This window comes from Physeter macrocephalus, chromosome 2 (assembly GCF_002837175.3).
Source record: "Physeter macrocephalus isolate SW-GA chromosome 2, ASM283717v5, whole genome shotgun sequence".
Classification (NCBI taxonomy): Eukaryota; Metazoa; Chordata; class Mammalia; order Artiodactyla; family Physeteridae; genus Physeter; species Physeter macrocephalus.
Window position 1 is genome coordinate 19,201,458 of NC_041215.1, and position 25,954 is coordinate 19,227,411.

The 25,954-nt window shown below is 61.3% G+C and overlaps 4 protein-coding genes across 5 annotated transcripts; 2 read left to right on the forward strand and 2 right to left on the reverse strand.

The window, feature by feature from the left end:
- The first annotated feature begins 1,197 nt into the window (after window positions 1-1,197).
- On the forward strand, window positions 1,198-15,311 carry TIMM44 (translocase of inner mitochondrial membrane 44). The gene is made up of 13 exons (XM_007114180.4): window positions 1,198-1,331; window positions 3,155-3,256; window positions 5,864-6,034; window positions 7,027-7,107; window positions 7,863-8,012; window positions 9,019-9,158; window positions 9,428-9,513; window positions 10,136-10,228; window positions 10,324-10,448; window positions 11,815-11,865; window positions 13,625-13,714; window positions 14,330-14,440; window positions 14,767-15,311. The coding sequence occupies exons 1-13, from the start codon at window positions 1,284-1,286 to the stop codon at window positions 14,884-14,886; spliced, it is 1,368 nt and encodes a 455-aa protein (XP_007114242.1). The 5' UTR covers window positions 1,198-1,283; the 3' UTR covers window positions 14,887-15,311.
- A 626-nt stretch (window positions 15,312-15,937) lies between these two features.
- Window positions 15,938-17,507, forward strand: CTXN1 (cortexin 1). Its single transcript, XM_024134313.2, has 2 exons — window positions 15,938-16,050; window positions 16,421-17,507. The coding sequence occupies exon 2, from the start codon at window positions 16,441-16,443 to the stop codon at window positions 16,687-16,689; it is 249 nt and encodes an 82-aa protein (XP_023990081.1). The 5' UTR covers window positions 15,938-16,050; window positions 16,421-16,440; the 3' UTR covers window positions 16,690-17,507.
- A 1,352-nt stretch (window positions 17,508-18,859) lies between these two features.
- On the reverse strand, window positions 18,860-21,659 carry SNAPC2 (small nuclear RNA activating complex polypeptide 2). 2 transcript variants are annotated; one of them, XM_007114181.3, is made up of 5 exons: window positions 21,435-21,659; window positions 20,611-20,730; window positions 20,393-20,461; window positions 19,769-20,099; window positions 18,860-19,660 (listed from the first exon to the last, which is right to left on the reverse strand). In XM_007114181.3, exons 1-5 carry the CDS (start codon window positions 21,615-21,617, stop codon window positions 19,329-19,331), a joined length of 1,035 nt encoding a protein of 344 aa, XP_007114243.1. In that variant the 5' UTR covers window positions 21,618-21,659; the 3' UTR covers window positions 18,860-19,328. The 2 variants fall into 2 exon arrangements, with proteins under 2 accessions (XP_007114243.1, XP_054937122.1); XM_055081147.1 differs by lacking the exons at window positions 20,393-20,461; window positions 20,611-20,730.
- Window positions 21,651-25,615, reverse strand: TGFBR3L (transforming growth factor beta receptor 3 like). Its single transcript, XM_007114187.3, has 10 exons — window positions 25,485-25,615; window positions 25,304-25,346; window positions 25,079-25,085; window positions 24,895-24,963; window positions 24,485-24,621; window positions 24,119-24,407; window positions 23,629-23,784; window positions 23,368-23,526; window positions 23,088-23,160; window positions 21,651-21,689 (listed from the first exon to the last, which is right to left on the reverse strand). The coding sequence occupies exons 1-9, from the start codon at window positions 25,613-25,615 to the stop codon at window positions 23,093-23,095; spliced, it is 1,059 nt and encodes a 352-aa protein (XP_007114249.2). The 3' UTR covers window positions 21,651-21,689; window positions 23,088-23,092.
- Window positions 25,616-25,954: the final 339 nt, after the last annotated feature.

The following is a 25,954-nucleotide window of genomic DNA, read 5'->3' on the forward strand; positions in this document are numbered from 1 at the left end:
AGCGGCCATGGCTCACGGGCCCAGCCGCTCCGCGGCATGTGGGATCTTCCCGGACCGGGGCACGAACCCGTGTCCCCTGCATCGGCAGGCGGATTCTCAACCACTGCGCCACCAGGGAAGCCCTGACTATGGGGCTTTGATGTGCCCCTCTGACATACTCCCCCTGGGTGCCCTTGTCCAACTCCACGGTTTCAACTAAAACTAAGAAGCCCAGACTTTCTCAACAACAAACTTGTATATCCCAACCTCTTAACTAGTTTGCTCCTCTTCCAGTAAAGACATTTCAAACAAAGCCGAGTGGAAGCCCTCATCCCTTCTGTCACCTCGAGGTGGAGGTCCTGAGTTACACAAAACGCAGATCTGTCCAATCCTGAAGCCAGGGAATGTATGTTGCCTCCCTTTCAAGTCCCGTAGACCTTATCACAGTTTAGTAATGCAAACGGTTTCAATAGGGCAAAGGCAACATACATTAACTCTCCCCACGGTACCAGCCCACCACCCCTCCCCAGCCTCAGATTGCATGGCCATGTCAAGGTACCGCCACTTGGTGGCGGCATTCTCCAAATGCAAAATAGTATCTGGGTGCTGACATGACGGAGGCTTGCGCTTCTTCAGGGCCAGGTGTATCAATTCACACTGAATCGATGGAGGGAGGAGTAGTCCACCCCCAGCCAGGTCTCAGCTTCCCATTCCTTTTCTGGACCAAAACCAACAGTGGCCTTCCCAAAGTGCTGTACAAAAGTGGGCTCATTCGCTCTTGCTCGTGAAGCAACTCACTTGCCCGTCTGTTGGTCACTGTCCATCATTGTCAGTGAGAGCCAGAGTCAGTGGCTATCGGGCTGGTGCGTCGGTGTGGGTCGTTCTGTTTACCCGTTCTTCCGGCCACGCGAACCCCGAGTTGCCAGTAAGAGAATCACCGCTCGCGACAGAATCCACACCCTCAGGCTCCGCCCCCTCGCTGTTTTATCCAACCATACGTCTCTGCCTCACAGGAGTACCCGCCCCCCAGGTCACATCCAGTCACAGGCCCCGCTCTTCCGAAATTCTGCCCTATCAGAGACCTAGCTCTCTAGGAATCCCCGCCCACTATTAGGCCACGCCCCCGTCGTGGATTTCCCTCCACGGCCCCGCCCTCATTGGGAGCCCTGTCCAGTGATAGGCCTTTCCCTCCCACAAACCCCACCCGCAGGTCTCGCTTTTCCCAGGCCCAGGCCGCACTAGGCCGACGCGGCGGATGACGCCATCGGATAACGCCGCGAGAAGGTCACACGGGATCTTCCAGCATGGCGGCGGCGGCGGCGTTGCGGGGAGGCTGGTGCCGCTGCCCGCGGGTGAGCAGAGTGCGGGGCCGGGGGGGCGGGCTTAGGGAGCTCCGGACCCGTGACCTCCAGGGCCTCGTTCTCCCCAGGCCTTTGACCCCTTCGGCCCTTCCCTGAGCTCGGCGAGAGGCTCGGAGTTTGGTCGCTGGGTCAGCCGAGGCCGGGGCGGGGGCCCTGGAGCGAGGCCTCGGAACGTGGGTCCCGAAGCGAGGCCTGAGGGCGGGGGCCGGGCGTGCCGGGCCGGGAGCGGATCGCCCCTCACTTCCTGGCTGACCCCATGTGTACCGGGGAGTGAATGCTGTCCTTGGTGCTCAGTGGAGAAAAAGTAGCGAGGAAAAGGCATAAAACCGTGACAGTCACAGCTCACCTTTATATGCCACGTCCCCCTACCGGGAGCACTTCCTGCATCGCCTCTCTTAATCCTCTGAAAGTGTGGGAGGTAGTTGTCGCCCTGGCTAAGAGCCTGGGCTCATAGATGCCCTGGGGGTCAAGGCGTGTAAAGCGGCTTCAGAAAATAGTACTCACGTTGCAGCTGTTTGTCGCTATTTCACAGGGTAGGAAGCTGGGAACTCAGAATTGTTAAGCAAGCTGCGCACAGTCTCAAGAGTTTAGTGGGGTGGCTGACCTGGTCCAAAGCTCAGGTCAGTCTGACTCCAGAGCCAGACTCTGGAGGAAGGAAAATATCTCCCAGGAATCTGTCAGGAGAAAGAAGGTGTTTTTGACTCAGGACTGAGCTTTTTTTCTGGGCTTGCTTGTCTTTTGAGGCAGGTTTTAGAGGTTGAATGTACACGTGTTTGGATTTGGGCACAAGTCCCAAGGAGAACCACCCTCAGGTTTGGTCCTGCTGGGGGATTTTTCTCCCCAGTGAGACGGCCATCCACTTCTATTTCAGGCTGTTGCTGAAGTCAGTGGCTCCAGGATCAATGGGTGTAGGCATTCAGAGGAGTAAAACAAGTTAGTTAAACTCCCAAGAGTTACTCTTGAGTAGCTATACTCAAGCGTATACTCACTGTGTGTGAGTATACTCACACAGAGTGTGGCATCTGTGTAAGTTTGGGGTGTTGCTTAGAGTGACTGAAGACAGGAAGCATGGAATGGGGAGAGGAAGGGCCCAGGGGATGTGGAAATGAAAGAGTGGTTCTGTCAGGTCATTGACATCAGTGTACCTAGCTCCATGCTGGGTGCTAAGGTGTACCGTTGAACGGGACCTGCATGGAGCTTCCCTCATGGAGCTTTAAGTTCATCATTTGCTAGGAGAATAAATGCCTACCAAAGAGCTGCTGCACACGAGGCTAGCAGCATCTTTGCCCAGCTGACTCCCCTAAGTTGCTCTGCTCACATCTCAACCCTGGACCAGGACATGGTAGCTTTATTCCAGGGTTGTGCCTGGGACAAGTTGGCAGTGTTTACCCCTTGAAGCCCAGGCCTCTGGTCCTCCAAGGCTGGCAGAAGTAGGGTGGGCTGGTGAGAGGAGACTGCTTGCCACCAGCATCGAGTCTTAGCCTGCCTATTTTCAGACTAAGGTGTTCAGCCGGACTGGCACATTTAGCCTTCTTCCACCATAGGTTGGCATTTCCTAGGACCCATCGGTTTCCCCCACGTTCAGAGGCAGGAGGGTAGACATGGGCCCCAGAGGTGCAAATCCAGCATTTTCTCTTTCCACCAGATTCCACTGGCTTCTCAGAATTTGGGAAGATGGTCAAGCATCTAGCATGCAGCAGACATGTGATAAAAATCGTCAAATGAGTCTCAGACGACCCCTGCTCTTTTAGCGTGGTCTACTTCCTCGTCACCCTCTCGTCTAAATGGATCTTTCTCTTTTCTCCCTCAATTAGAGATGCCTTGGAGGTGGAGTCCATTTTCTCTCCAGCCACAACCTAGTGCCACTACCCCATGGTACCTATCAGATGCCCCGGCCGAGTGGAGAGTTGACCCTGGTGAGTGACTCAGGATACAAGCAAGCCGGCAGGAGGGGGAGGTGTGAAAATCTGACCTAGTTGACAGGAGAGAGGGCTGCAGGATGTTGTCCACACTGCTGGGGGTGTCTGATTGGCAGGCATTCCACATCCAAGGTCTTCTGGAGTTACAGAGCCCAGCGGGCCTTGTCCTCTTCGTATCCCGGGAAGTGCTCGACCCTGTTAGGGGTAGGGCTCCTGCCTCACACAAAGTAGCGTGTCTCAGCTCTGATGGCTAGAAGGGCATTCCTCTAACTGAGCTGAAATCCACCTCCCGGTGGCTCCCACGTGTGGGTCCTTCACTAAGCAAGGCTGTGCCCTCTGCTGGGTGACAGCCCTCTGGGCGTTTGAGCAGAGTCACCCGTCCATCTCCTGGAGCTGGGTTTCCCCAGGCCTATCTCCCTTACTCTTTATGTTGTTCCTCACAGAGAGCATCTTCTAGAGCTTTATTTGCCCTCCCTGTCATTCCTCTTCAACCACATTTCTGTTGGTGCCTCACCACCATGGGGAAGAAAGCCCGAAATCTCACCGTCTCCAAATCCACATGCTCAGGCAGCCCACACCCTCCCTTCCCTTCTGAGTCTCATCTCAGCCCTCTAGCCTCAGCATGCTTTATCTCCCACACCCTGTCCTGGGGCTGTTGTGGGCTTGGGACATGCCCTTTGGTGCTTCCCCTTAGTTGTCCAGCCCTGCCCTCACCCCCAGTTTGCAGCCCTTGAGTGAGCGGTGGGGCTGCCGCGAGCTGGCACAGTCCCTGACAGTCTGAGAACTTGGACTTCCCCTGGAGAAAGGCTGGTCAGGGCACATCTGGACCAGACAGCAGCCTGCCAGTGCCAGGCCGGGCCACCGCACCTGTGGGGCAGCACCCAGACTTGCTGCTGCTCTCCCTGGGGCTGGACGGGGACCGGGGAGGCAGTCGCCCCTGAAACTGGTAGGGTGAACCCCCAGCCGCTGCAGTGGACACCGCACACCGGCAGGAGTGGTGGGAGCAGCTGAGCACGTGCGGCTATTTCCCTGTGACTTGACTGGCTCACAGTCATTCTTTAAGCTTTCTCTTTTCCGAGCCTGCACTTAGTTACACAGAGGGCGAAGCAGGCATCTAACCCGGCTGTGTCTGACCCCGAAGCCTGCGTCTCGGGTAGGGCAGTGCCTGGAGCAGGGCCTCACGCTGTCTTCTGGCCTCTGGGTGTGTTCAGTTGGGTTTTCCTGTGGGGATTGGAGGGGCGACCCTCAGCTCGGGCTCTCAGTGACTGTGATCCTGTGGGCCAAGAGAGGGAGGTTTGTGCCAGTCCCCAGGCCCTTGGGTGACATGTAAAGCCCAGCTGGGGACTCGGGAGTGGCCCCAAAGGAAGAAGTTACCCTGGGCCCAGTAGCCCCTGGAGTAGGGCCTGTGCCGACTTTTTTGGGATAAGGGGCCACAGAGTCCTTTCAACTCTAGTCTTGGGACGAGGGTCCCTTTGGGTGTTGGCCTTTTCCTTGGGTGGGTGTGTGTGAGTCCCCATAAGGATTCCAAGCTGCACCTGTTTCTCTCACCCCAGCGAGAGAAGGGACCTGGCATTTTCTTTTGTTTTTTAATAGACTTTATTTTTTTTGAGCAGTTTTAGTTTTACAGGGATATTGAGTGGAAAGTACAGGGCGTGCCCATCAACCTCCTGTCCCCCTCTCCTCCCACCGGGCACGCAGTTTTCCTCGGGTTGTACATCTTGCAGTTAGGGCGGTACATTTGTTAAAACTGATGAGCCAGTATTGACACATCATTGTTGACTTTAGTCTGTGGTTGACATTGGGTTCACTCTCTGTGTTGTACATTTTATGGGTTTGAACAAATGTATAATGTGTCTATCGTTAACAGTATGGTTACAGAGTAGTTTCATTGTGGTAAAAATCCTCTGTGCTCTGTCTGTCCACCCTCCCTCCCCTCCTCCAGTCCCTGGCAACCACCGGCCTTTTCCTTGTCTGCATAGTTTCACCTTTTCCTTGTCTTCATAGTTTTACCTTTTGCAGGATCTTAGAGTTGGAATCCTACATCCTGTAGCCTTTGCAGATTGGCCTCTCTCTTTTAGTGATATGCCCTTAAGGTTCCTCCGCATCTTGTTTTGTTTCTTTTTTGAATTGCGATGTAATTGACATAACACGTCATGTGACTTCTCTGTACTTTTTCATGGCTTGATAACTCATTTCTTTTTCTTGCTGAATAATATCTTGTCCCACAGTTTACCGCCTGGTGGCTTTTTACTTTGTCTGTTATACTCTTCTAAAAGAGATAACTATTCATTGTGGGGTTTTTTTGGTTTTGTTTTGCTTTGTTTTGCTTTGTTTTGTTTTCGTTGTTGTTTTTGGCCACACCGAGCAGCTTGCAGGATCCTAGTGCCCCAACCAGGGATTGAACCCAGGCCCTCGGCAGTAAGAGCGCAGAGTCCTAACCACTGGACCTCCAGGGAATTCCCAAATATTGTTTTTATTTATTTTTAAATTTTTATTTATTTATTTACTTTTGGCCACGCCTTGCAGTTTGTATTCATTGTTAAACCTATATCAACAGAAAGGAGAAAATGAAAAAATTCTTCGTTTCTTTTACATTCTTTCTAGTCCAAATCCTATTCTTCTGGAAACAGGAAAGGCTTTCTCTCCGGCTTGCTAGATAATATCAAACAAGAATTAGCCAAAAACAAAGAAATGAAAGAAAGTATAAAAAAGTTCCGAGACGAGGCCAGGAAGCTGGAAGAGTCAGATGCGCTCCAGGAAGCCAGAAGGAAATACGTGAGTCCCCTTTGCTTTGAGTCTCCCTGGGCAGTCACACTCGCTCTCAGAGCCAGGAATTCCCTCCCAGTGCAGTGCTGGGGTGGCCAGGGAGTGAGGGGACAGGAGCAGGCCCCCAGCCTTCCAGTTCAGCCGTAAGACTGCAGCCTTCTCTACACACGGCCCAGCAGCACTGATGGGGTTTCAGAGCCCTCTCGACCTGCTGCATCAGAATCTGCATCTCCACGGGTCCCTCGGGCACTAGGTTTGGGATGCGCTGCTTCTGAGGGCCTCTGACTGAAATGGGTAGAAAGTGAGTTGCGGGGCTGGTGTAATTATTATATTAATCACTGCCGCTGTCTCTCACGGAGCAGTTGCCAGGCGCCCACCAGCGGATGGGCTTGGCGCCCTTTATTTGTCTGCCCGTGAGGGCTCTGCCTGGCGGCACCCCCATCTCACCCGTGGGCAGCTGAGCCTGGGGTTGTGGGCATTTGTCCCAGGCCCCTCGGAGGTTTTGTTCTGTTGGCGCCCCTCCCAGGCCACGGGCGACGCCTGTTCCCCCTGAGTCTCCCCAAGTCACTCACTTGGATGTAACTACCTGTGAGGGATTCGACCCTGCGGGAGATCGCCCTTCCTTTTCATTAAGGAAGAGGAGTGAGCTGAGGGTTCGTCTGGGGGCAGCGCAGGCCGAGCTTGGGGAGCTTGAGGCCGGGTGATGGGGAGGGGGCAGAGCGGGGCAGGAGAATGCTGAGAATGCCCCGCCCCGCCCCCAATATATCACTGATGAGCATATGGGCAAGATCACCCCCTGCCGCCCAGAGACAGATGCGGGACCTGGGGCTCTGTGCTCAGGAGGGTCCCTGTCCCAGCTTTCAGCCAGGGACCCTGGGGGGCCGGCTGGACAGGCTGAGGGGGTGGGAGAACGGGGTGTATCTGGGGAGGAAGGGACTGCTGAGAAAATGCTTCTTTGGACCGTGTGTCGCAACACAAAGATACAACATCCTTTACCCTAGAGAACCATCGAATCAGAAACCGTGCGGACGGGCGAGGTGATCAGGAAGAAGCTGGGGGAGATCACCGGCACCGTGAAGGAGGTAATGGCCTCAGGACCCCCAAGGCCCCTTAGGACCTCCGGAGTCCATCTGTTCCTCGCCTCTGGCGGGGGCGTCGGGGAGCAATGCTGGGGGCAGCGGAGGGAGCTGGCAGCCAGGGAGGAGCCGGCGGGGGAGCCTGCCTGCTCGGGAGGCTTCCGCAGCTAAAGTCCAGGATGCCTTCAGGAAGGAGGGCGAGCTCAGACTAACCCACTGGCCTGCGATTCACCGATTCACCGCTTAAGTTAGAAGCCTCTGTACTACAAGCAAGAACAGTAGGAGGGTGAAATGAGGATGTTTTTCTTCCTGCCTTAGGCTAGAAGGAAGCTGGGACACTGCACGGCCCACCCCCGGGAGGGTGGAGGTGGGAGTGAGACTCTAGAGGGCCTGGGAGACTTTCTTTCTGTTGCTTCTGTTTTGCTTTTCTGTTCTCCTGGGCTGCAGAGAGGGGCAGGGCTTTGCCTTGAGGCCAGCCCATCGCTGGACACACCTACCTCCCCTTTGTCCTGACCCTGGGGCTGTTGCTCCTGTGCTGTCCTTCCTGCCTGTTCCAGGCCGGAGCCCTAGGGTCCAGCGCCCCAGATATCGTAGGCAGCCTTCTGGGGCATGTGCACCCCAGTCTCGGCTTTATGAGCCAGATGGGGTCAGGACGCCTGCTCCCGCCCTATGGAGGCCAGGTCTGCTATTAGCTCGCGGGGGGCTCCTGCAGGCCCCCACCGGGTGCCACGCCAACACCTCCCTCTTCTCTGTCTCAGTAGAGTCTTGACGAAGTCAGTAAAAGTGACCTTGGCCGGAAAATCAAGGAGGGTGTGGAAGAAGCAGCCAAGACCGCCAAGCAGTCGGCTGAGTCTGTGTCCAAAGGTGGGGAGAAGCTTGGCAGGACCGCTGCCTTCAAAGCCCTCTCCCAGGTGAGCTGGGCCGGGGCTCGTGCCGGCGGGCGCTCTGGGCTCAGCTCCAGAGAGGCCTCACCGAGGACTGCAGGGCACACCAGGCCTCAGCCCCTCCTGGCTGAGCAGCCTCGGCAAGTCACAGCCCCTAGGGAGCTACACATTAACATACCAACATCCTCCAACCCGAAGTCAGCTGCTGATACCCTTAGCTCACTCACGTCCAGAACCCAGAGACTGTCGGGCTCTGGGTCACTTGAGGTCCTGAATCATTCCTTAAATACCACTTACCACACGCTGGGCCCTCTACTGGCCATGGGGCCTCAGGAGAGAAGGTCCGAGTTCTTGCTCTCAGAGGATCCCGGGACAGGAATGGGGACAGGGAAGGGGCATGCAGTTCCAAGTAACACATGACAGAGGAATGCTCGGGGAGGACGCCAGGCCAGGGGAGCGGGCATCACCGGCTCAGGGCGCCCCGCGCAGCTAGGTGTGGCCAGAGCGGCTGCAGGGACACCAGAGGGTCCTGGAGGCCGTGCGGGGGAGCTTAGGTTCATCCTGAAAGCACAGCCTCCCAGCGAGGACTCCGGCAGCAGCTCAGAGGAGGCCGGAGAGTGTCTTGGGTGATGGAGCCGGGAGGGAAATGGGCTCCAGAGGTTTGCAGAGGTGGGATCCAGAGGCTGGGTCAGCTCGGATGGAGGTGGTGAGGCAGAGGCAGCCCTCAGGACGCCCGTCTGGTTTCTGGTCCATGTGAAGGAACGTTTCCAGCGAGAGTGCGGAATCGGCCTCAGAATGTGAGGGTCGTCTGGGGGCAGCTCTTGGCCGGGGGGGCGGGGGCCGAAGTCAGAGCTGGGGTCTCCCCTCTGCCTCTTGTCTCTGCCTCCCCTCGAGGCTTGGGCGTGCCCTTGCCCTGCACCTGCGAGTCACATGACCTTGAGACCTGGGAGGCATGGCCCCGGGGTGGGTCCACAGCTGCTGGTCTGGGGTGTTGGGGAGCCCCAGCTCCCACATGGCCAGCTGTGCTCTGCAGGGCGTGGAGTCCGTCAAGAAGGAGATCGATGAGAGCGTCCTGGGGCAGACCGGGCCCTACAGGCGGCCCGAGCGGCTCAGGAAAAGGAAAGAGTTCTCGGGAGAGAAATTCAAGGAAGAGAAAGTGTTTGAGGCCAATGAGTAGGTACCAGACCGGCCAAGGGGCCCACCTCTCACCACCTCCCTTTGTATCACCTGCACTGCTCTCCGTTTCCCAGGACCCACAGAGGGTTCCTACCCAAGTCAGTTTGTGGGGTTTCTTTCTGCTCGAGGTTCCCAGGCACCCTGAGAGAACTGGGAGGGGAAGGGTAGGGTGGCAGGAAGGGGGAAAGAGAAGGGAAGAGGCCGGGGTCATCACCCCGTCCTGCGGCTGCTGGGCTGCGCTCACTGGCTTCCCTGATCCTCCCCAGAGAGGCCCTGGGGGTCGTGCTGCACAAGGACTCCAGGTGGTACCAGCAGTGGAAGGACTTCCGGGACAACAACGTGGTGTTTAATCGTGAGTGTTCCTGCCTCAGAGAGCTGCCTGGCAGCAGGCTGGTGACGGACACTTACCGAGTGCTCCCCGAGGGCCGCGCACAAGACAGAGGAGGAGGCCGGGGTCAGAGACAGCCAGTCACTCCCACAGGGTTGCCCAGCGAGTGAGCAGCGGGGCGCAGGCCTCAGGCAGCCTGAGGGGGAGCGCCCAGTACCTCTCGGGCGGCGGGCTACCGCCGTCAGGTCTGGGCCACCATCTTGGTTGGAGGCAGCGTCGTTGTGAGGCAGCCAGGTGCACGAGGCAGCCAGCTGCACGCGCCAGCCACCCCCCCATGTGAACTTGGCCTCGACACACCCCCTCACCGGCCAGGAGCCAGCTCAAGGCCCGGAGCTCTCTGCTCAGCCTGGGGCACGTGGCTTCCCGGGCCCTCCTCAAATGAGGATGTCCAGAGGCCTGTGTTCCCCCGGTAGCGAAAGCCACAGCCAGTAGGGGTGCCGCCCGGCGTTCACTCGGCTCCCCTCAGCCCCTGGCGGAGGAGTCTCTGCAGCCTCCCAGGGTCGGCCAGCAGGCTCGGAGGGGGCTGCGATGGAGTGGCTGTGTCTCTCCGGAAGGGGCCCCTGACCCCAAACGCCACGCCCCACAGGGTTCTTTGCGATGAAGATGAAGTATGACGAAAGCGACAATGCTTTCATCCGGGCGTCCCGTGTGCTGACAGACAAGGTCACAGACTTGCTGGGTGAGTGAGCTGTCCCGGGACCGTCACCCCACAGCCCGAGCCGGCAGTGGGTGGGGTCCCGGGCCCTCACCCCACTACTGGCTCGGCTGCCCCAGGGGGCCTGTTCTCGAAGACGGAGATGTCGGAGGTGCTCACGGAGATCCTGCGGGTGGACCCCGCCTTCGACAAGGACCGCTTCCTGCAGCAGTGTGAGAACGACATCATCCCCAACGTCCTGGAGGTGGGTGTGCAGCTGGCAGGGCCACGGCCCCGTGGAGAGTTCTGGCAGGGCCGCTTGGCTGTGGACGGGACTTCTGAGCGGAGAGGTGGCTCCAGTGTTGACAGAGGCCTGAGCACCCCACACGCCTAGCCCTTGTTAGTCAAGCAGCTGGAGAAAGCCAGGCTGCTGTGGTCTCCTGCAGCCCCCGCTGGTCCCTGGGCCAGTGCCCTGACCATTCTTGCCTCGCCCATGGGGTGTGTCTGCCCCGGGGACTGAGTTTCTCACCCACTGGATCCTGGAGCCCCGTGGCTTGTTTCCCTCGAGCTTTCTTCCTGAAGTTGTTCCCTTGAAGCTGCCAGGGGCCAGGTGTTTGTCTCCCAGGGGCCAGGGGCCTTTTGGGAGTTGGGAGAAGCCGTCTGCTGCTTCAAGGGTGCGGGGGCAGCGCATGACTCAAGGCAGGGAGGCGGGACCAGCACAGCAGCCCAGGGGCCTTTCCTCTCTGGGAACCCTGAAGCCCATCTTCTGGTCTTCTTGCCTCTGCTTTTGGCACATAAACAAGGAGGAGGCGACTTGCTCAAGGTCACCCTCCTCAAGGTCCCCCCAGGCTGGGGCTGGAGCCGAGGCATCCTGCAGCCCAGCCAAGCCAGGGGCCTTTGGCACGGCCTTAGTGGAACCACAGGCATCCCGTCCAGCCCCGTGTGAATGTCTGTCCCTTCCTCCTGCACCGCCTCCACCTGGCCCCCTCTCCCTCCTCCAAGTTCCCAGGTCCTTCACGACACTTGGCGGGGTTGGGAGGAGGTGAAAGTGTAGCATTTCCCCAAAGCAGCAGCCCAAGCACGGGCAGAATCTTCTGGGCTGAGATTGTCTCAGCCCCCAGAGTCCCTGTGGTTTCCCACCAGCATCTCACCACCCCACTCCCCCAAAACCCACCCTCTCCCTCACCAGATCCAGCCCTGTCTCTGGGTTCCTGTGGAAGCTTCTCTCATTGCACCCTGGGAACCCTCCCCTGCACTCCCCCTCTGCCCTGTCCCACGTGGGCCTGGCTGTCTACGGCTTCTTTGTCCCCAGGGGAGGTAGAATGCCCTGCCTGGCCTCCTTGGGTTGGTTTCCCGGCCAGGGCGAGAGCCCCAAACGCTGCCACCTTCCTTTTCCTCCCAGCAGGCCGCTGGGACCCAGCCTGGGCTGCCCCGTCGTCACCTGCGGGGGCTCCGCTCCCACTGCTGCAGCCTGCCGGTCTCCCTTCCCCAGACTAGGACCCGGAGGCTGGGGCCAGGGGTCTGCAGAGGAAAGGTTCTAACTGGAGAACGTTCTCCAGACTTTACCTGCCTCAAAAGCCCACTCTCATTCTCACACTGTTTTTTTTTTTTTTTTGTCTTTCCCTTTTTAGGCCATGATTTCTGGAGAGCTCGACATTCTCAAAGACTGGTGCTATGAAGCTGTAAGTGCTTGCTTGCTTTCCCCCCGTTTAGGCCTAAGAAGAAATCACAGTTCAGAGGAGATCTGCTTGGGTGGCTCAGTCCGGGAAGGGCTGGGGTGTCAGGGGCGGGAGTGGCTACAGGCTGGGGGCCCAGGGGTCAGGGGGTGGGTGGAAAGGGACGGTGGATAACTCGGGGGGTGCATTCGATATTCCCTCAGTGCACGGGGGTCCTGGGTGCTGGCCGGCAAGTGGGGTTTGAGGCCCCACAGCCTCCCTTCCCTGGGCCGGAGTTACATCATCAGGCTCATCTCATGGGGGTCGTGAGGATGCTTCGGGGACACCAAGGGCAGCGCTCCAGCACGTGCAGCGCTGGATGTATTCATTAGCTGTTCTCATTGCAAGATCCTCAAACACGTCCAAACAGACATTGATAGATTCCCACCCGGGGAAGAGCCGCGTGTCCTGACGAGGCCCGGCTGCTTCCTGGAGTCAGGGCTCTGGGCCCCGGGCCACAGGCCGCGCTGGGCTGCATGGCGGCGGCTCAGGCGTCCTTGGGAGCGCGCTGTCTGCGCTGCCCCTTCCTGGCAGCCTCCCCATCCCCGTCATCAGGCCACCTCACCCCACCCTGCTCACTCCCTGACCTGTGTCTTCACGGCGTTTGTGTCCCGTCCCCCCCCCGCCCACCACCAGCTTCTTGATACTGCGCAGTCCAGAGTCTCTTCTGGCTGATGTCATTCTGTCCCCAGCTCACAGACAACTTGGAAAAGCAGAGAAGATGTCAGCTTTTCTTGTTAAATACTCCCCTGCACGGTGACTAATCCAGTGGGCATTTATGAGTGGTTTGGTGTTTTTTGTTGTTGTTGTTTGTTTTTTTTTTTTTACTTTGGGACCATTAGGATGTGGCTGGTTATCTTTGCCAGCAAGCTGCTGCTGGTGCCCCTGGAAACGAAGCTGAAGTTGCAGCCACTCACACAGGGGTGTTTTGAAAATGTCATCTTTAAGAAACCACACAAGAAGTCAGATTGGCACTTTTTTTTTTTTTTCTTTCACTTGGTGGATCAGTTACTTCCATGAAGCGTGGATGCTGTTGGAATGTCTTCCGTCATGGTTGCGTGTTGAGATACAAGGCTGCTGGCTGCTGTGTCCCAGGCCTGGGAGCAGGCACGAGAGGGTTAGGGTGTCGTTTGGGGCACTGCTGCCCCCGTAAGAGGAACAGGCTGCCGGTGGCCGAGACCTGCCCACAGGGGCTGGTCAGTGACAAGGCGGTAGACCCGGGCAGTTCACCCCAGAGCAGCCGTGGGGTAGGATGAATCCTAGAAAAAGCGTTTGGTTCCAGGCCAGGATTCACAGTGAGGTGAACATGGGAATGTCCAGGATCAGCCAGAGAGGCGTCAACTTACCTCTGGGAGTGTATTCCAGACCGCGTTCCAGGAGAATTACCGGCCTCACTCATTAATACCGCTTTCAATAGCGTTGATACGGTGCTGTCTTTATAATGAGAGGGCAGTGTGTGATTCGAGCCAGCCAACGGGTGGCACCGGCCTCCCTGCTTGGACCCATGCTCCTGGCATCTGCCACTCCTGGCGCCGCACATCCAGGAGCCGGGAGCCATTTCTGGAAGGTACAGGAGCTGAAAGCCTGAAACCCCGTGGTAAGCTCGCCCGCAGGGAGCTTCCCGAGACACCGCAGCAGCCCCCGGCTCCCTTGCGGTGCAGTGCCTTGGCGTGGCTCACACGCACAGGTGGCCGGCCATATGGTTGTGTCTGGCTTCTTGTTGCAGACCTACAGCCAGTTGGCCCACCCGATCCAGCAGGCCAAGGCGCTGGGCCTCCAGTTCCACTCCCGCATCCTGGACATCGACAACATCGACGTGAGTGCCTCTTCCGGGGGGCCAGGTGGACCCTAGGGTGGGCAGGGGTGCTTCTCTGGATTGCGCTCAGCTGGGAGGGTTGAGCTCCCCCTCCCTGGAGGAGTTCCAGTGCTTGGATTAAATGACCTCCAGGGTCCCTTTCAGTGGAAGGTTTCCACAGTCTTGCTCTCGGGAATTCTCAGGCAAGTGGTGGCCCAGAGGGTGCTGTTGCCCAGACCCAGGGTCCCCTGAGGCCCGGGCTATCCCTGCACCTTCACTGGGGAGGCTTTGTCAGGACTGCTCAGGCCCCCCACTGGTCTACTCTGCCACGATCGCCTCGATTTCCTCCCCGTGGGGAGCTGAAGGCACACCCACACCTGTGCGCGAGTCAGCCGGCTCTGAGAGGCCATTACACGCCTGCACAGCCTCGGTCCAGGGAGCCTGTGTGGGTCCTCAGTGGTTCACATTCTGCCTCACAATTGGGAAGTGCCCACCCGGAAATGGGCCTGTGGGAGGTGGCAGGCCTGGGGTGCTGAAGCAGGGGTCTGCACCTGAAGTGGGGGCAGCAGCAAAGGGGCTGGGGACCATTGTCTGAGGCCTGCCTGCCCTGTCGTGCCCCTCCCCCCGCCCCTGCAGTTGGCCATGGGCAAGATGATGGAGCAGGGCCCTGTGCTGATCATCACCTTCCAGGCCCAGCTGGTGATGGTGATCAAGAATCCCAAAGGCGAGGTGGTCGAGGGTGACCCGGTGAGTGAGCGGGGGAGGGAATGGGGTGGGAACACGCAGTGAGGCCAGTTGAGAGAGAGTCAGGGGATGCGGCGTGGCAGGGCAGCATCTTGAGCTCGGCCTGGTGGAGGGTAGCTGATCTCTCTGGTTTGACCAAATCCTGAGTTACAGCCTCTGTCCCTGCCTCTGCTCTGGACCCCAGAGCCAGGCCGACCCCGCAGCACCACTCCCTGGTCCCTCCCAGTGCCCTGACCTGGCAGGGTCTCTCTCCCTGCCCTGCGCTGGTCCTGGAGTGGGTGCCGGGTTCGCACCCTGCCTCCAGCCCTCACCCTTCCCCGATTCTGCAGGACAAGGTACTGCGAATGCTGTGCGTGTGGGCTCTCTGCCGAGACCAGGACGAGCTCAACCCCTATGCGGCCTGGCGGCTCTTGGACATCTCCGCCTCCAGCACAGAGCAGGTCCTCTGAGCGCAGCAGCCACGACTGGGGCCTTGGGGCTGGATCGTCACTGCAGACACACGGGGGACTGGTGTCCACCTGCAGCAACTAGACCTCTGGGGACAAGACTGTCAGCTGTGCCCCCGCCGTGCCAGGACTGCTGCAGAGCTAGCGGGATGCGGCGGGGAGGGGAGGGGCTGCTGTGCACAACACCAGCCCCCGCACCGCCCCTCTGCCCCATGGGGGCTGCTTGGGCCATGGGTACCCAGGCCACGGGCAGTGCCCAGAGGCCCCCAGCCCAGGGGTACCCTCCCAGGACCCAGTGGTGCGGCCTGGGCCCACTGGCCACATCAGCCAGGCCGTTTCAGCATTTTTTTTTTTTAAACAGTGCCCTTATTATCCTGTACATACGCAGAGATTTGGAAATAATAAAACACCAAAGTGCAGGAGAGCAACCTGGGTAGTCCAAGGTGTCTGTCACTGGGGTGGGAGGAGCTGGGACTGGCGGGGGGCAGCCCAGTGGTCATGGGGCAGCGGTCATGGTCACTGAAGGAACTCTAACGAGGGGGAGGACTCACCTGGACGGGACACTGCCCACCCTGAGTATGTTGTCGGGCGGGGGGAGGGGGGGAGGAAGGAGACTGGAAAAGCTATGGAGGTTTTCAGTCACCTGGCTGGGGTCGCTTGAGGGTTGGGGTCCCCGAGGCTGGAGGACCTTAAGCGCCTGTATGAGTTTGGGGGGCACTGGGATCCCCCAAACAGGGAGTCTGAGGGGTCGGTTGCAGAGGAGAATGGGGCTGTGGGAGCTTAAGTCGGGCTGGGTGGTTTGGGGGTTGTGCCTGTGGGGGTGAGGGCGAGGGGTGCTCATGGTTCTTTGGGGCCGGTGGTCTCCCTGGCGCCTCTGGGCGGGGCCCGGTTCTCCCGGAGGACGGGGCGGGGTCGCGGGCCCGAGCGCCGCTCCCTGCGCAGCCTCCGCCCCCCGCGGCGGCCCCGCCCCCGTCGCCATGGGAACAGCCGCGGCGGCCCGGCTGGCGCGGAGCTCGCCTGCCTCGGTCTCCGCCGCTCCAGGGGCGGGTGGGGTGGGCAGAGTCCGGGCCGCCGCCGCGGCCACCTGGGAGAGACCAGGAGCGGGTGCGGGTCCCGGAAGAGAGCGCGGCTGCCGGCCGCTTGGTCCCGGTCCCGGTCGAGGCCAGGGTAAGGGGCGCGGCGGGGCTGGGGCGGGGGCGGTGGGGGAGGGGGGGTCCCCAGGACGCAAGAACAAAGGGAGCGGGGTGGGGGAACCGGGTCTCGCCCCCCACCACGCAGCCCGCGCCGCGCGTTCGCACCTGTTGTGCGCGGGCCGGCCGGGTCGGGGTTTCCTCTCCTTGCTCTTAGCGTCCCCACCTGCGCGAACGCCCGGAGTTGGGTGCCCGCGGGCCAGGCATGGGCGTAGCCAGGGGACAAAGGCGCGGGCGGGGGCGGGGGCTCGGCAGGGTAGCGGGGGCGGCGGCGGGTGGGGACGACGCGGGGGCGCGGGAAGGCGCAGCTTCATCCCTGCCTCCCGGGCGGGCCCCCTCCTCCGCAGGGCGCGCGGCGATGTGAGCCATGAGCGCGACGTGGACGCTGTCCCCCGAGCCGCTGCCGCCATCGACGGGGCCCCCGGTGGGCGCGGGCCTGGACGCGGAGCAGCGCACCGTGTTCGCCTTCGTGCTGTGCCTGCTCGTGGTGCTGGTGCTGCTGATGGTGCGCTGCGTGCGTATCCTGCTCGACCCCTACAGCCGCATGCCCGCCTCGTCCTGGACCGACCACAAGGAGGCGCTCGAGCGCGGGCAGTTCGACTACGCGCTGGTCTGAGCGGTGCGGCGCCCTCGGCCGGCCCTCCGCGGGGTCTCTCTCCAGGGGCCGATCCGACGGGGCGCCGCCGGGCCTGGACCGCGCTCAGGATCCTGCCCCCAAGCCCGCAGCCCGAGGGGGGGAGGGCGTCAGGAGAAGTCCAACCCCTCCCCCCTCACACCCCTCCCATCTTCCCTCCTGGCCAGGCCGGAGCCCCACTTCGTGCCTTTATCCCGCCCTGTCCTCTCTCCGCAACTCACCGGCCCGGCTGGCCCCCGACTCTAAAGCCTGGGTGGGAAGAGGACGCCCGCCCCTCCGCCCCCAGCGTGTAGGTGGCTCTGCTATTGTCCTGCCGCCGAGCATGAGTGTCATGTCCGCTCCCGGGTTCGGGGACCCCCGTGTCCCTTTCCCTCCCTCCCCTGTCCTCTGGCCATCCTCACTCCCCCGCCGCCCGCCCCCCTAAGTGTTGAGTCCCTCCTCGGGCTCCGGCCCTGCGGGCTCTCCTGGGCCCATGAGGTGGACGCTGCATACCAATATGCCCTGCGCGGCCTGCTCCGGAGACAGAGACTGAAGAGCGACAATGGCTGCTGTGTCCAGGATGCGAGGCTCCTTCCATGGCGGGGAGAGCGCAGACAGGCTCCCTCCCGCCCCTAGCCCAGGCCCCAGTTCAGGTCAGCGCACGCCCCTCCCTCTGTCACCACCTCCACCCCTCATCGGCCCTCCTGCCACCTCCCCCTGATCCCTCCTGTAACCCCCACTCCCAGGCCCTCCCCTTGCTTTCTCATTCTTCCCTGCCTCTGAGCCCATGGTATTAATAAAAGCTATTATTGAGCGCTTACTGCATGCCAAGCAGCGTGCTGAGGTAGCTCCTCCTGTACTTGGTCTGTTCTCTTTTCAGGACCCTGTTAGCATCCTCATTCTACAGGCCAGGGGACTCGGGTCCAGGCAGGTTGAGTGACCTGCCTATAGCTGGCTTCTAGCCAGGCTAGAATTTGAACCCAGGGCTGACTTCTGCACACTCTTAACAGCTGCCCAGGGCTGCGAAAAACCCAGATGTACACTCTGGGGGACCAAGGCATAATCCATCCCCCTCGCTCCAGGAACACCCAAGACCACCCTTCTTTCCCTTGACTTGAAGAGACTGTGGGGGCCATGGAATGGACCTAGCCTGGTAGGGAGCCTGGATGGGGTACCCTCAGCCAGCCCTGGAGGTTGTCTCCGAGAACTGGCACGGCCTTCTGGTACTGTGACCACACCCGCAGCCCCAAACCTCTCTGACCTGGTCCCTCCGTCCCACCATCAGCGTGTGCACTTTGGACACCACGGGGCTGGTGCTGTGAGGCCTTGGTCATGGAGTGGGCTGGCTCTGCTCCACGGCCCGCCTGAGAGATGTGTTGTGCGCCCCCGGGGGGAGCCGTGTGCAGTGTGTGTGGGGAGAGACGAGCGTTGCTATAAAAGGAAGCCTGTGTGAATGCACAGGCTCTGCGAACAGAAAATTCACTGGCTCTCAGAGGACTGGTTCGATCTGGGGGAAGGTGGTGCCGTAGGAGGACACCCAGTTCCCCCACCCGACCCTCACCAACCTGCCCCTGAATCCACAGGCTCAGCGAGGCTGAGGGAGGGGGGCCCCGTGCAGGGAGACCTGGCAGCACCTCTGGGACTTGGAGACCTTGGGCAACGGCCAGGACCCCAGCCCCCTCCTCCACCCAGCTCTGCTCCCCCTTCCCTGCTCCTAAGGCCCCTCCAGCTCTCCCTCCCTCCCCCACTTGCTTCCCCAAGGCTACCTCAGGGACTCACTCCCCTCCCTCCAACTTCCTGCCACATGGGCAGCCCACCTTTAACCCTCCCGTGGTCAGGAGTGCAGCTCCCCCGACCTGGCCACCCTCACTCTGCTAGCCTCTCCCCTCCATCTGTATGATGGAGGGTCATCGGGCTCTGAAAACCTTTCCCTGACACTGGTCAGGCTCAGGCCTAGACCCTCCAAACAATCACCAAGGGTCCCCTCACAGCCAAGCCAAGGTCGCTCCAGATGCCATCAGACTGGACCTGGTGCAGTGGCCTTTACCGAAAACCACACCCTCCTCCCTGGCATGTCCCCGCTCCGTCCCCAGGACTCCAAGCTATGGCTCCCTACCTCTGATTCTGGGCCCCCTCCCACCTTTAACTCACAGGAAAAAGAGAGCCAGGGGGATAGACCAGAACTTTATTCACAGTTACAGGACACTGGATACAGGACTTCAGAAGGGATGAGGAACCAGTGGGGGGAGTATCTGAGGGTGATTTTAGCCCAGCCATCTGGCTGGAACCCCCTCACCCCAGTTCTATGGCTGAAACCCTGTACAACTTTGCTTCGGTTTTTGGGGGTTTTTTGGCCATGCTGCACAGCTTGTGGGTTTTTAGTTCCCTGACCAGGGATTGAACACGGGCCCTGGGCAGGGAGAGCATGCAGTCCAACCACTGGATCGCCAGGGAATTCCCTGTGCCTCCATTTCTGAGACCCATGCCGTATCGAGCATCTTAAAGGCGGCCTGTGCTGTACACTGCGTCAGGGACCTTCCACCGTGGCAAGATCCTCAGTGACAACCCAGTGCCAGCCCAAGCAGGACTGAGGGCCTGGGGGCTCACTGATGTCTGGTGTGTCTGGCGAGGTGCCAGACCCCTCACCTTGCAGAGGTGGCCACCTGGCCTAGAAGCTTCAGGGGTACCAGGAATGGGTTCAGGGGGCAGATCCCAGCTGCTTGCCAAGTGGATATCGGTTCGCTGGGCCCAGCATTCTCGGGGGCCTGAGGAGTGGCCTGGCCAGCCTCCTCTTGCCCCCTGGAACCTGTCCCGTCATCCTCAGCCCCAGACCCCAGGCCCCCACTGGCAGGGTCGGGCTGGGGGGCCATCAGGCGCAGGTACATATCTGACATATGTTCAATCAGGGCGGCGCAGGGCAGGCGGGACAACTCCTCAGGAAGTGCCATGAGCAGGTCAAGAACCACAGCTGACTCTGGTGATGAATGGAAAGGGGACGGGTGAGGGAAGGGCGGGGCTTGCCACCGGAGACTCCCACGGCCAGAGGCTCCCACCCGCAGATCGTCAGCCCCTCCTTTCTCACCAGCTGCAGAAAGCTCGGGGCCTTGGCCGCCGCGGGAGATGGACGACAGGTACTTGTAGATCTTCTCGAAGTCCACAGAAAAGTCTTCCTCAGCGGACAGGCCAGCCAGGGACTCAGAGGATGCCTCAGGGGCAGGGCCTTGCGTCTTGGGGGCGGGGCCAGGAGCCTCCTGCCGTCCAGGGGCCTCAGGGGCGGGGCCAGGAGCCTCAGGGCCCAGGTCCTCCTGCCCTCTAGGAGCGCTGAGGAGCAGTAGCTTTCCACGAGCCTGCGTGGGCTTGGGGGGCTGGGAGTGCAGGAGGCTGATGGGCTCCGTGGCCGCGATGGTGAGCACCTGGCAGGCAGAGAGATAAGGCAAGGAAAGGCAGAAGTGTCCCCGTGGGCTACTCCCCTGCCCTGCAGGAGACAGCCTTCCACCTCCAAATCCTCTCTGCCACCCTGAGGAAGGCGTCACATTCAGCAGAGGGCTTCAGAAGTGCGGACACTGAGGCTAGGGTGTCCGGTGATGGACCAGAGTCACAGAGCTGGCAAGAGGAAGGGACCCAGGAACCAGATCCAGCTTAATTAGACTCACATATATGACCCCGTCCCCGGGATACCCCCATCCTGCCTGGCGGATGGCTGTACCTGTGAGAAAGCCACGGTCAGGGCCTCCTCCAGCGGGCCTGTTATCTTCTCAGCCAGATCCATCCACACCTGGGTGGAGTAACCAGAAGGTGCTCAGGGATCAACCCTCAGGAGTCCCCCAAGCCCTACCCCTCCTGGGGCTCCCCTGACCAGGGTATCCCCCCAACTCCCACCTCATCCTCCAGGGGCCGGCCTTGGGGAGCCTCGCCCCGCCTCACCTCGATGGGGGCCGGGGTCTGTGTTTCCCGGCGCCTGGGACCCTGTGGGCCACCTGGATGCATCCCCTGAGTGGCCTTTCGTACCACTCGGCCCTTGAGCTGCCGGAGAAAGTCCTGGATCTGGGGAAGTGAGAGGATGAGGCCAAATGGACCTTCTAGAAGCCTAGGGCTAGGCAGTCCACTGCCTGCTCCAGGGCCGGCCACTGCTCCCTAGCCTCCCGCTGGCCCGGAGTTAAGGGTCATAGGGACTCTGCCCAGGGGTCTTGGGCCAAGGCCCCAGGTGTGACCAGCTACCTGAAAAAGATGTAAGGCCCTGGCCGGTTCTGGCTCCTCCCCGCAGCCAGGGCCCACCCTCGTGCTAAGTACTACCCTAGTCACCTACCCGCTTCGTCCACTCCGCCCCATTTCCTGACTCTCACTTCAACCTCATTCCCACCCAGTCCCTCTGCGCCTTCCACCCAGTCCGGGGCCTCCGCTCTAACTCAAAGTTCGCCCCGCCCCTAGATTTTGGCTTCGCCCCGCCCCTCAGCCTGCCGCAGCACTGCCTCCTCCTCGCCCCGCCCCTCGGCTATGTTCCACCCTCGCCCCGCCCTCAGCTTCTCGCAGGCACAAGAGGCCCCCCAGCCTTGCACTAGTCCCGCCTCCTCCGGCGTTCTTCCGGTTCCGCAACCTCGCTCCCGCCTCACCCTCGACCCGCCCACTCCAAGGCCCCGCCCCCAAGCCTCACTCTCGTCCCGCCAACTCCCAGGGCCCGCCTCTCCGCCAGCCCCGAACACATCCTAGCCCCGCCTCCAGCCTCGCTCCCATCCCGAGACCCCTCTCACCTCGACCTCGCTCCGGCCCGACAGCTGCCGGGCCAGCTCGGCGGCGTCCGGCTCCGGCTGGCCCCGTCGCGCCTGCAGTAGTCGTAACAGCTGCCGCTTCTCGCGGGCGCTCCAGGCCGCGGGGCCGGTCACCTCACCCAGATAGCGCGCCGGGGCCGCTCGCCGCCGCTGCGGGGGCTTCATGCCGGTGAGGCGGGTGAGGGCGGTGTCGTCGCTCCGGGGCCGTTTCCCTAGTGGGCGGGGTTACGGCGGCCGCTGGGGCCAAAAGACCCCGCGCGGAGCAGAAGTAGATGGGGGCGTGGCTCTGCGTTTGCTGGCCGAAGGGAACTGCCTCCCCGGGAAATAATGAGGAGACTGGCATCTAACTGAGGCGGGGGCGAACAAGACCCCCCGCCCGCATTCTATCTCATTCGTGAACTGGAGCCAAGTTCTTAGATCTCGTGCCCTCCCTCCCTTCCAAGACTACGTCTTGTGAAACTCCTATTATGTGCTTTGTAGCCAAGAGCCTGGGCTGTGGGGTCGGTCAGCCTTGACTGGTGAGCAAGTGATTTGGCCTTGCCGAACCTCAGTTTCCTCAACCGTAAAATGGAGCTAATAGTCCCTCCCCTTGTCTATACTCTGGGGAGGGAGGAGCTTGGGCAGGAGGGATTTAAGGACCTTTAGGCTAGACGGAGAGGAAACCGGAACAGAGGCCTGAGCTCGAGGCCCTAGCGAGGGCAGGGTCCGGGCGGTGGGAGTGAAGAGTGGAGAAATCCTGGGGTTGAGAAGGCAGGTGGGCGGTGCAGGGGTGGAGAAGGAGACGAGGCTTATTTTTTAATTTAAGCTGGTGGGGTTGGGTGTCCCCTTTTTGTTTTGGACAAAATGCCCTTGGGGCTCCCCTGGGCGGTAACCGCACACGTATATATAAGGGCGTATGAGCCCCGCCCCAAAGCTCCACCCCTCTAGTCTGGACCTTTTCCACCCCGGAATCCCCACCCCCGCGCCACGCGCACACGCAGACTTCAGAACGCTGCAGTTCAGGCCAGATGTTTATTCTGAGCCCAGGTGGGAGGGTGGGAGGAGGAGCAAGAGGGGACGCGGGGCTCAGGGATCTTAGTCCCATCGAGTCTCAGGTCCTGGCGGGCCTGGTCCAAGGCTGTGGCTGGTATGTCTCCGGACCCTGTTGGGGGCGCGCTATCTCTGGAGAGGGGCGACTCAGGCTGAGCAGGGGAGAGGACTCTACGGCAGGTCACCCCCTTCCCAGCCGATTATTGGCCGCCCCATCAGTCTGTGTGCCGGGGCGAGGGTGGGTGCTAGGTCTGAAACCCGAATTCTCCTTGCCTAGTGTGCCTGTCTGAGGTGTTGAGGTCCTTTCTTACGACACTAAGCCCGCAGTCGGCCGCGGGTCACCCACTACGTGATTTCGAATCCCAGCTCTACCAAATTTTGTGACCTTTGGCAAGTTAATTTCAGAGAGTGCCTCATTTTTTAATATCTATTATGGGGATTATAAGAGTATCTACCTGAAGCTTGTTACAAGGATTAATATGCGTAAAACATTTGATACTCCGCCTGGCAGAGAGAACGCGCTATGAAGTCATTATCACCTCCCTCCTCCATCCGTCCTACCGACCCCAGGTTACACTCCCCCTCTTCCCTCCCCTCAACACTTACCTGCCTCACTGGGGCCTCCTGGGCGTGGGGCCGCTGGGCGAGGCTCTCGGGGGCGGGCCGCGGGGCGGGGGCGCTGGAGAGGAGAGGCAGGCTGAGGAGTAGGTGTTGCTGCGCGCTGGGCCGGGGCAAGGGCGCCCCCTGGGGGGCTGCTGCAGGCGTAGCGGAAGCAGGTCTAGGGATGGTCAGGCCCGAGCAGGCTGGGATCGCTGCGACTAGGGGTCCGGACGCGTGGGAATAGGCTGGGGGCCAGGCGGAGATCCCGGCGGACCCAGGTTGGTACCTGAGTGAGCGCAGACGAGGCCGAGCCCGGCGGCCAGAGCGGCGCTCAGCACGAAGGCGGCCAAGACAAGTGCTACCACCGGCGCGGGCTCCAGGACCCCCAGGGCCGGCGCGGGAGGCTCGGGTCGCACGGCACTGCCGGGGACGCCCTTGGGTGGCCCTGTTAGGAGTACAACGCAGAGACTGGGCTCATGCCTCAGATGTCCTCCCCATCCTCCTTCCCGACCCCAGAGACCCCCGCTGAGGACTACTGCGTGCTCACTGGGGGGCAGCCGCGGCACCGTGACCATGATGGGCTGCGTCAGCGTGTGCAGGTGAGGGCTGTCGGCACCCAGACTCTCATCGCGGCCACTGCCGGCGCCCGCGCACGCCTCATCCGGAGGCAGACACTGGGAGGAGGGGGAGGCAAGAGGCGGGGACGTCAGGGCCCCGGCTCCAGGGCCGGGTCCCCAGGCCCCCCAAGAGATCTAAGTGTCCAGCACTATATTGCAACCAGGTGTCGCACTACTAGACCCCTGGAAATTCGGCCCCTTCGGACGTCCCTGCGCCCAGCCCCAGCCTGAGACCCAGTGCCTACTCCCAGTTTCGAGGTACCTCCGCCCCCAGGTCCAAAAGCTCCCAGACCCCCAGATCCCCAAATCCTAAGGGGCTTCTCCCTCAAATGCCAGAGGCTCTTGTGCCCAGCCCCCGACGGGCCTGGGCGCCCAGATTTCCCGCCCCGTGCCCGAACACCAGCGACGGTGGAGACAGCGTCAGAGGCGCAGGCGTCTGGCGGGCTCCCCGGAGGCGGCGGCAGCGGCTCAGCTGGCAGTGCAGGAACTGCACAGAGGCGCTGAAGACCGGGCGCAGCCGGAAGCTGAAGCGCGCGGGGCGAGCGGCACCTGGGAGCGGCCGCGGTGGCGGGAAGGTGACCGAGGAGTCGGCGGAACAGCCCCCACGCGGCAGCGCCAGGGCGGGGCCCGGGGTCGGGCGTGAGGATGGTGTCACCGAGCAGCGGTGCAGGGCCATGGCCCAGCGCGGGGAGGGACGGGCCAGGGCCGCCTGGGGGGCGGGGTCGCGGTCAGGGTCGGCTGCCCCCACAGGCTGCCACCCGGCCACGGTGAGCCACGCGCCCGTACCTGCACGAACACGCGGCTGTCAGCCGGGACCTCCAGCGTCCCCGCGCGGCGCGGGTAGGCGTCCTCCGCGTCCGACAGCTCCAGACTGAAAAGGGGTCGGCGCAGCCTGGGCCCTGGCGCCGCGGGGAACAGGGACACTGGCAGGGAGAAAGGGTGGCATGGGGAAGGAGGATGCGCTGTCCCTTAGGCTCCCCTGGCAAGTGAGCCAACCTCGCCTCCACTGCCTGCCTGGGCGCAAAGCTGCGCCTTCCTGGGGAGGAGCCCCCTTCCCAGACCTCTACTTCTCCACCCCCAGTGAGCGAGGGAATCCCTGGCCCGGAAGGGGTCGAGGGGCACCTGATGGTGGAGGGTCAGCCTGGGTGAGGTCAAAGGTCCTCCCCTTCTGGAGTCTGAACCCCCCACTCACCCACCAAGGACCAGGGGCTCCTCTGGGGTCACAGCAGGGCCGTTTGGGGGGAGGGTGTTGGCCCCATTCTTGCCTAAGGGGAGGGAAGAATAGCAAGGTGCTCTCACCCCAGCCCTTTGGGCATCGTGGAGGCCCAGCCCGGCCACCAGGGTCTGGGCCTTTTCCCTTTGTCGGTGTTCCTCACTCACTCGCAGGCTGAGGGCAGCAGCGGCAAAGGGTAGAGGCACAGGGGGCCTCCACTGGGGTGTGTGATCACACACACATGCACCACACTGACAAAGACCTCTGCCTTGAGGAGGCGCTCAGATGGGGTCCTCATCAAAGGATGTTCTCAAATGTCCAGGATCACCAACACAGACATTTCCTAAAAGCGTTGGCGCAGACTGCTCCCCTCCCACAGCCCTTGGTCTCACCGTGGCTGCTGGGACTTCGAAGAAGTTGGGGATCCCAGAGAACCTGGAAAACGGGGGTCGGGGCGGACCCCACCTCCCACCCACCCCCATTCCCCCAGGCGGGGTGGATGAGAGGGTGCACTGAGAAAGGGTAACACGGGAATGGGGGTGTGCTGGGCCATGTCCCCTTGCCTGTACATACCAGCTGGCTCGCTGGGCAAGGTGGTCGTTCCTGGGAACAGGGGGATCACGGTGCCCAGCGTGCTGGACCGGCCGAGGCAGCACTGGGCCCAGCAGGCGGGCAGGCAGCTCTGGCCTTGGCTGGGGGGCCATTTGGGGAGGCAAGGAGCGGGGGTGGCGCACTGACGGGCCCACATCAGAGCCCACGGCCAAGGCCTGCTGGGGATTAAGGGCTCTCTGGCCAGACCTGTAGCTATCGGGTTGGGGGGAGGTCCCTCACGCTGGCCATTAGATATGGGGCTAGCCACTACAAACACCACCCCACCAGCCCCCAGACCTGCCTGTCTCTCTTCACTGCAGAGGCCCCATCCACCAGGATGGTCCCGATCCCCCAGCCCCCGAGCCCCAAGGTCGGGGCTCACGACCCCTTCCCTGGCCCCTTTCCCCACCTCACTGCCAGGCCCTGCCAGGCTCAGGACACACACCACAGAC

Bases quoted from the DNA above. Each gene is read 5' to 3' on its own strand.
- TIMM44 (XM_007114180.4), top strand. From the start codon at position 1,284: ATGGCGGCGGCGGCGGCGTTGCGGGGAGGCTGGTGCCGCTGCCCGCGG. The intron at 6,035-7,026 runs GTGAGTCCCCTT...CCTTTACCCTAG, and splicing joins AGGAAGCCAGAAGGAAATAC to AGAACCATCGAATCAGAAAC. The intron at 7,108-7,862 runs GTAATGGCCTCA...CTGTCTCAGTAG, and splicing joins TCACCGGCACCGTGAAGGAG to AGTCTTGACGAAGTCAGTAA.
- CTXN1 (XM_024134313.2), top strand. From the start codon at position 16,441: ATGAGCGCGACGTGGACGCTGTCCCCCGAGCCGCTGCCGCCATCGACG.
- SNAPC2 (XM_007114181.3), bottom strand. From the start codon at position 21,617: ATGAAGCCCCCGCAGCGGCGGCGAGCGGCCCCGGCGCGCTATCTGGGT. The intron at 20,731-21,434 runs GTGAGAGGGGTC...TCACTTCCCCAG, and splicing joins CGGGCCGGAGCGAGGTCGAG to ATCCAGGACTTTCTCCGGCA. The intron at 20,100-20,392 runs GTACAGCCATCC...TCTGCCTGCCAG, and splicing joins TGACCGTGGCTTTCTCACAG to GTGCTCACCATCGCGGCCAC.
- TGFBR3L (XM_007114187.3), bottom strand. From the start codon at position 25,615: ATGGCCCCCCAGCCAAGGCCAGAGCTGCCTGCCCGCCTGCTGGGCCCA. The intron at 24,622-24,894 runs GTGGGTGAGTGG...TCTCCCTGCCAG, and splicing joins AGAGGAGCCCCTGGTCCTTG to TGTCCCTGTTCCCCGCGGCG. The intron at 23,785-24,118 runs CGCTGTCTCCAC...GGGCCCTGACGT, and splicing joins CCAGACGCCTGCGCCTCTGA to CCCCGCCTCTTGCCTCCCCC.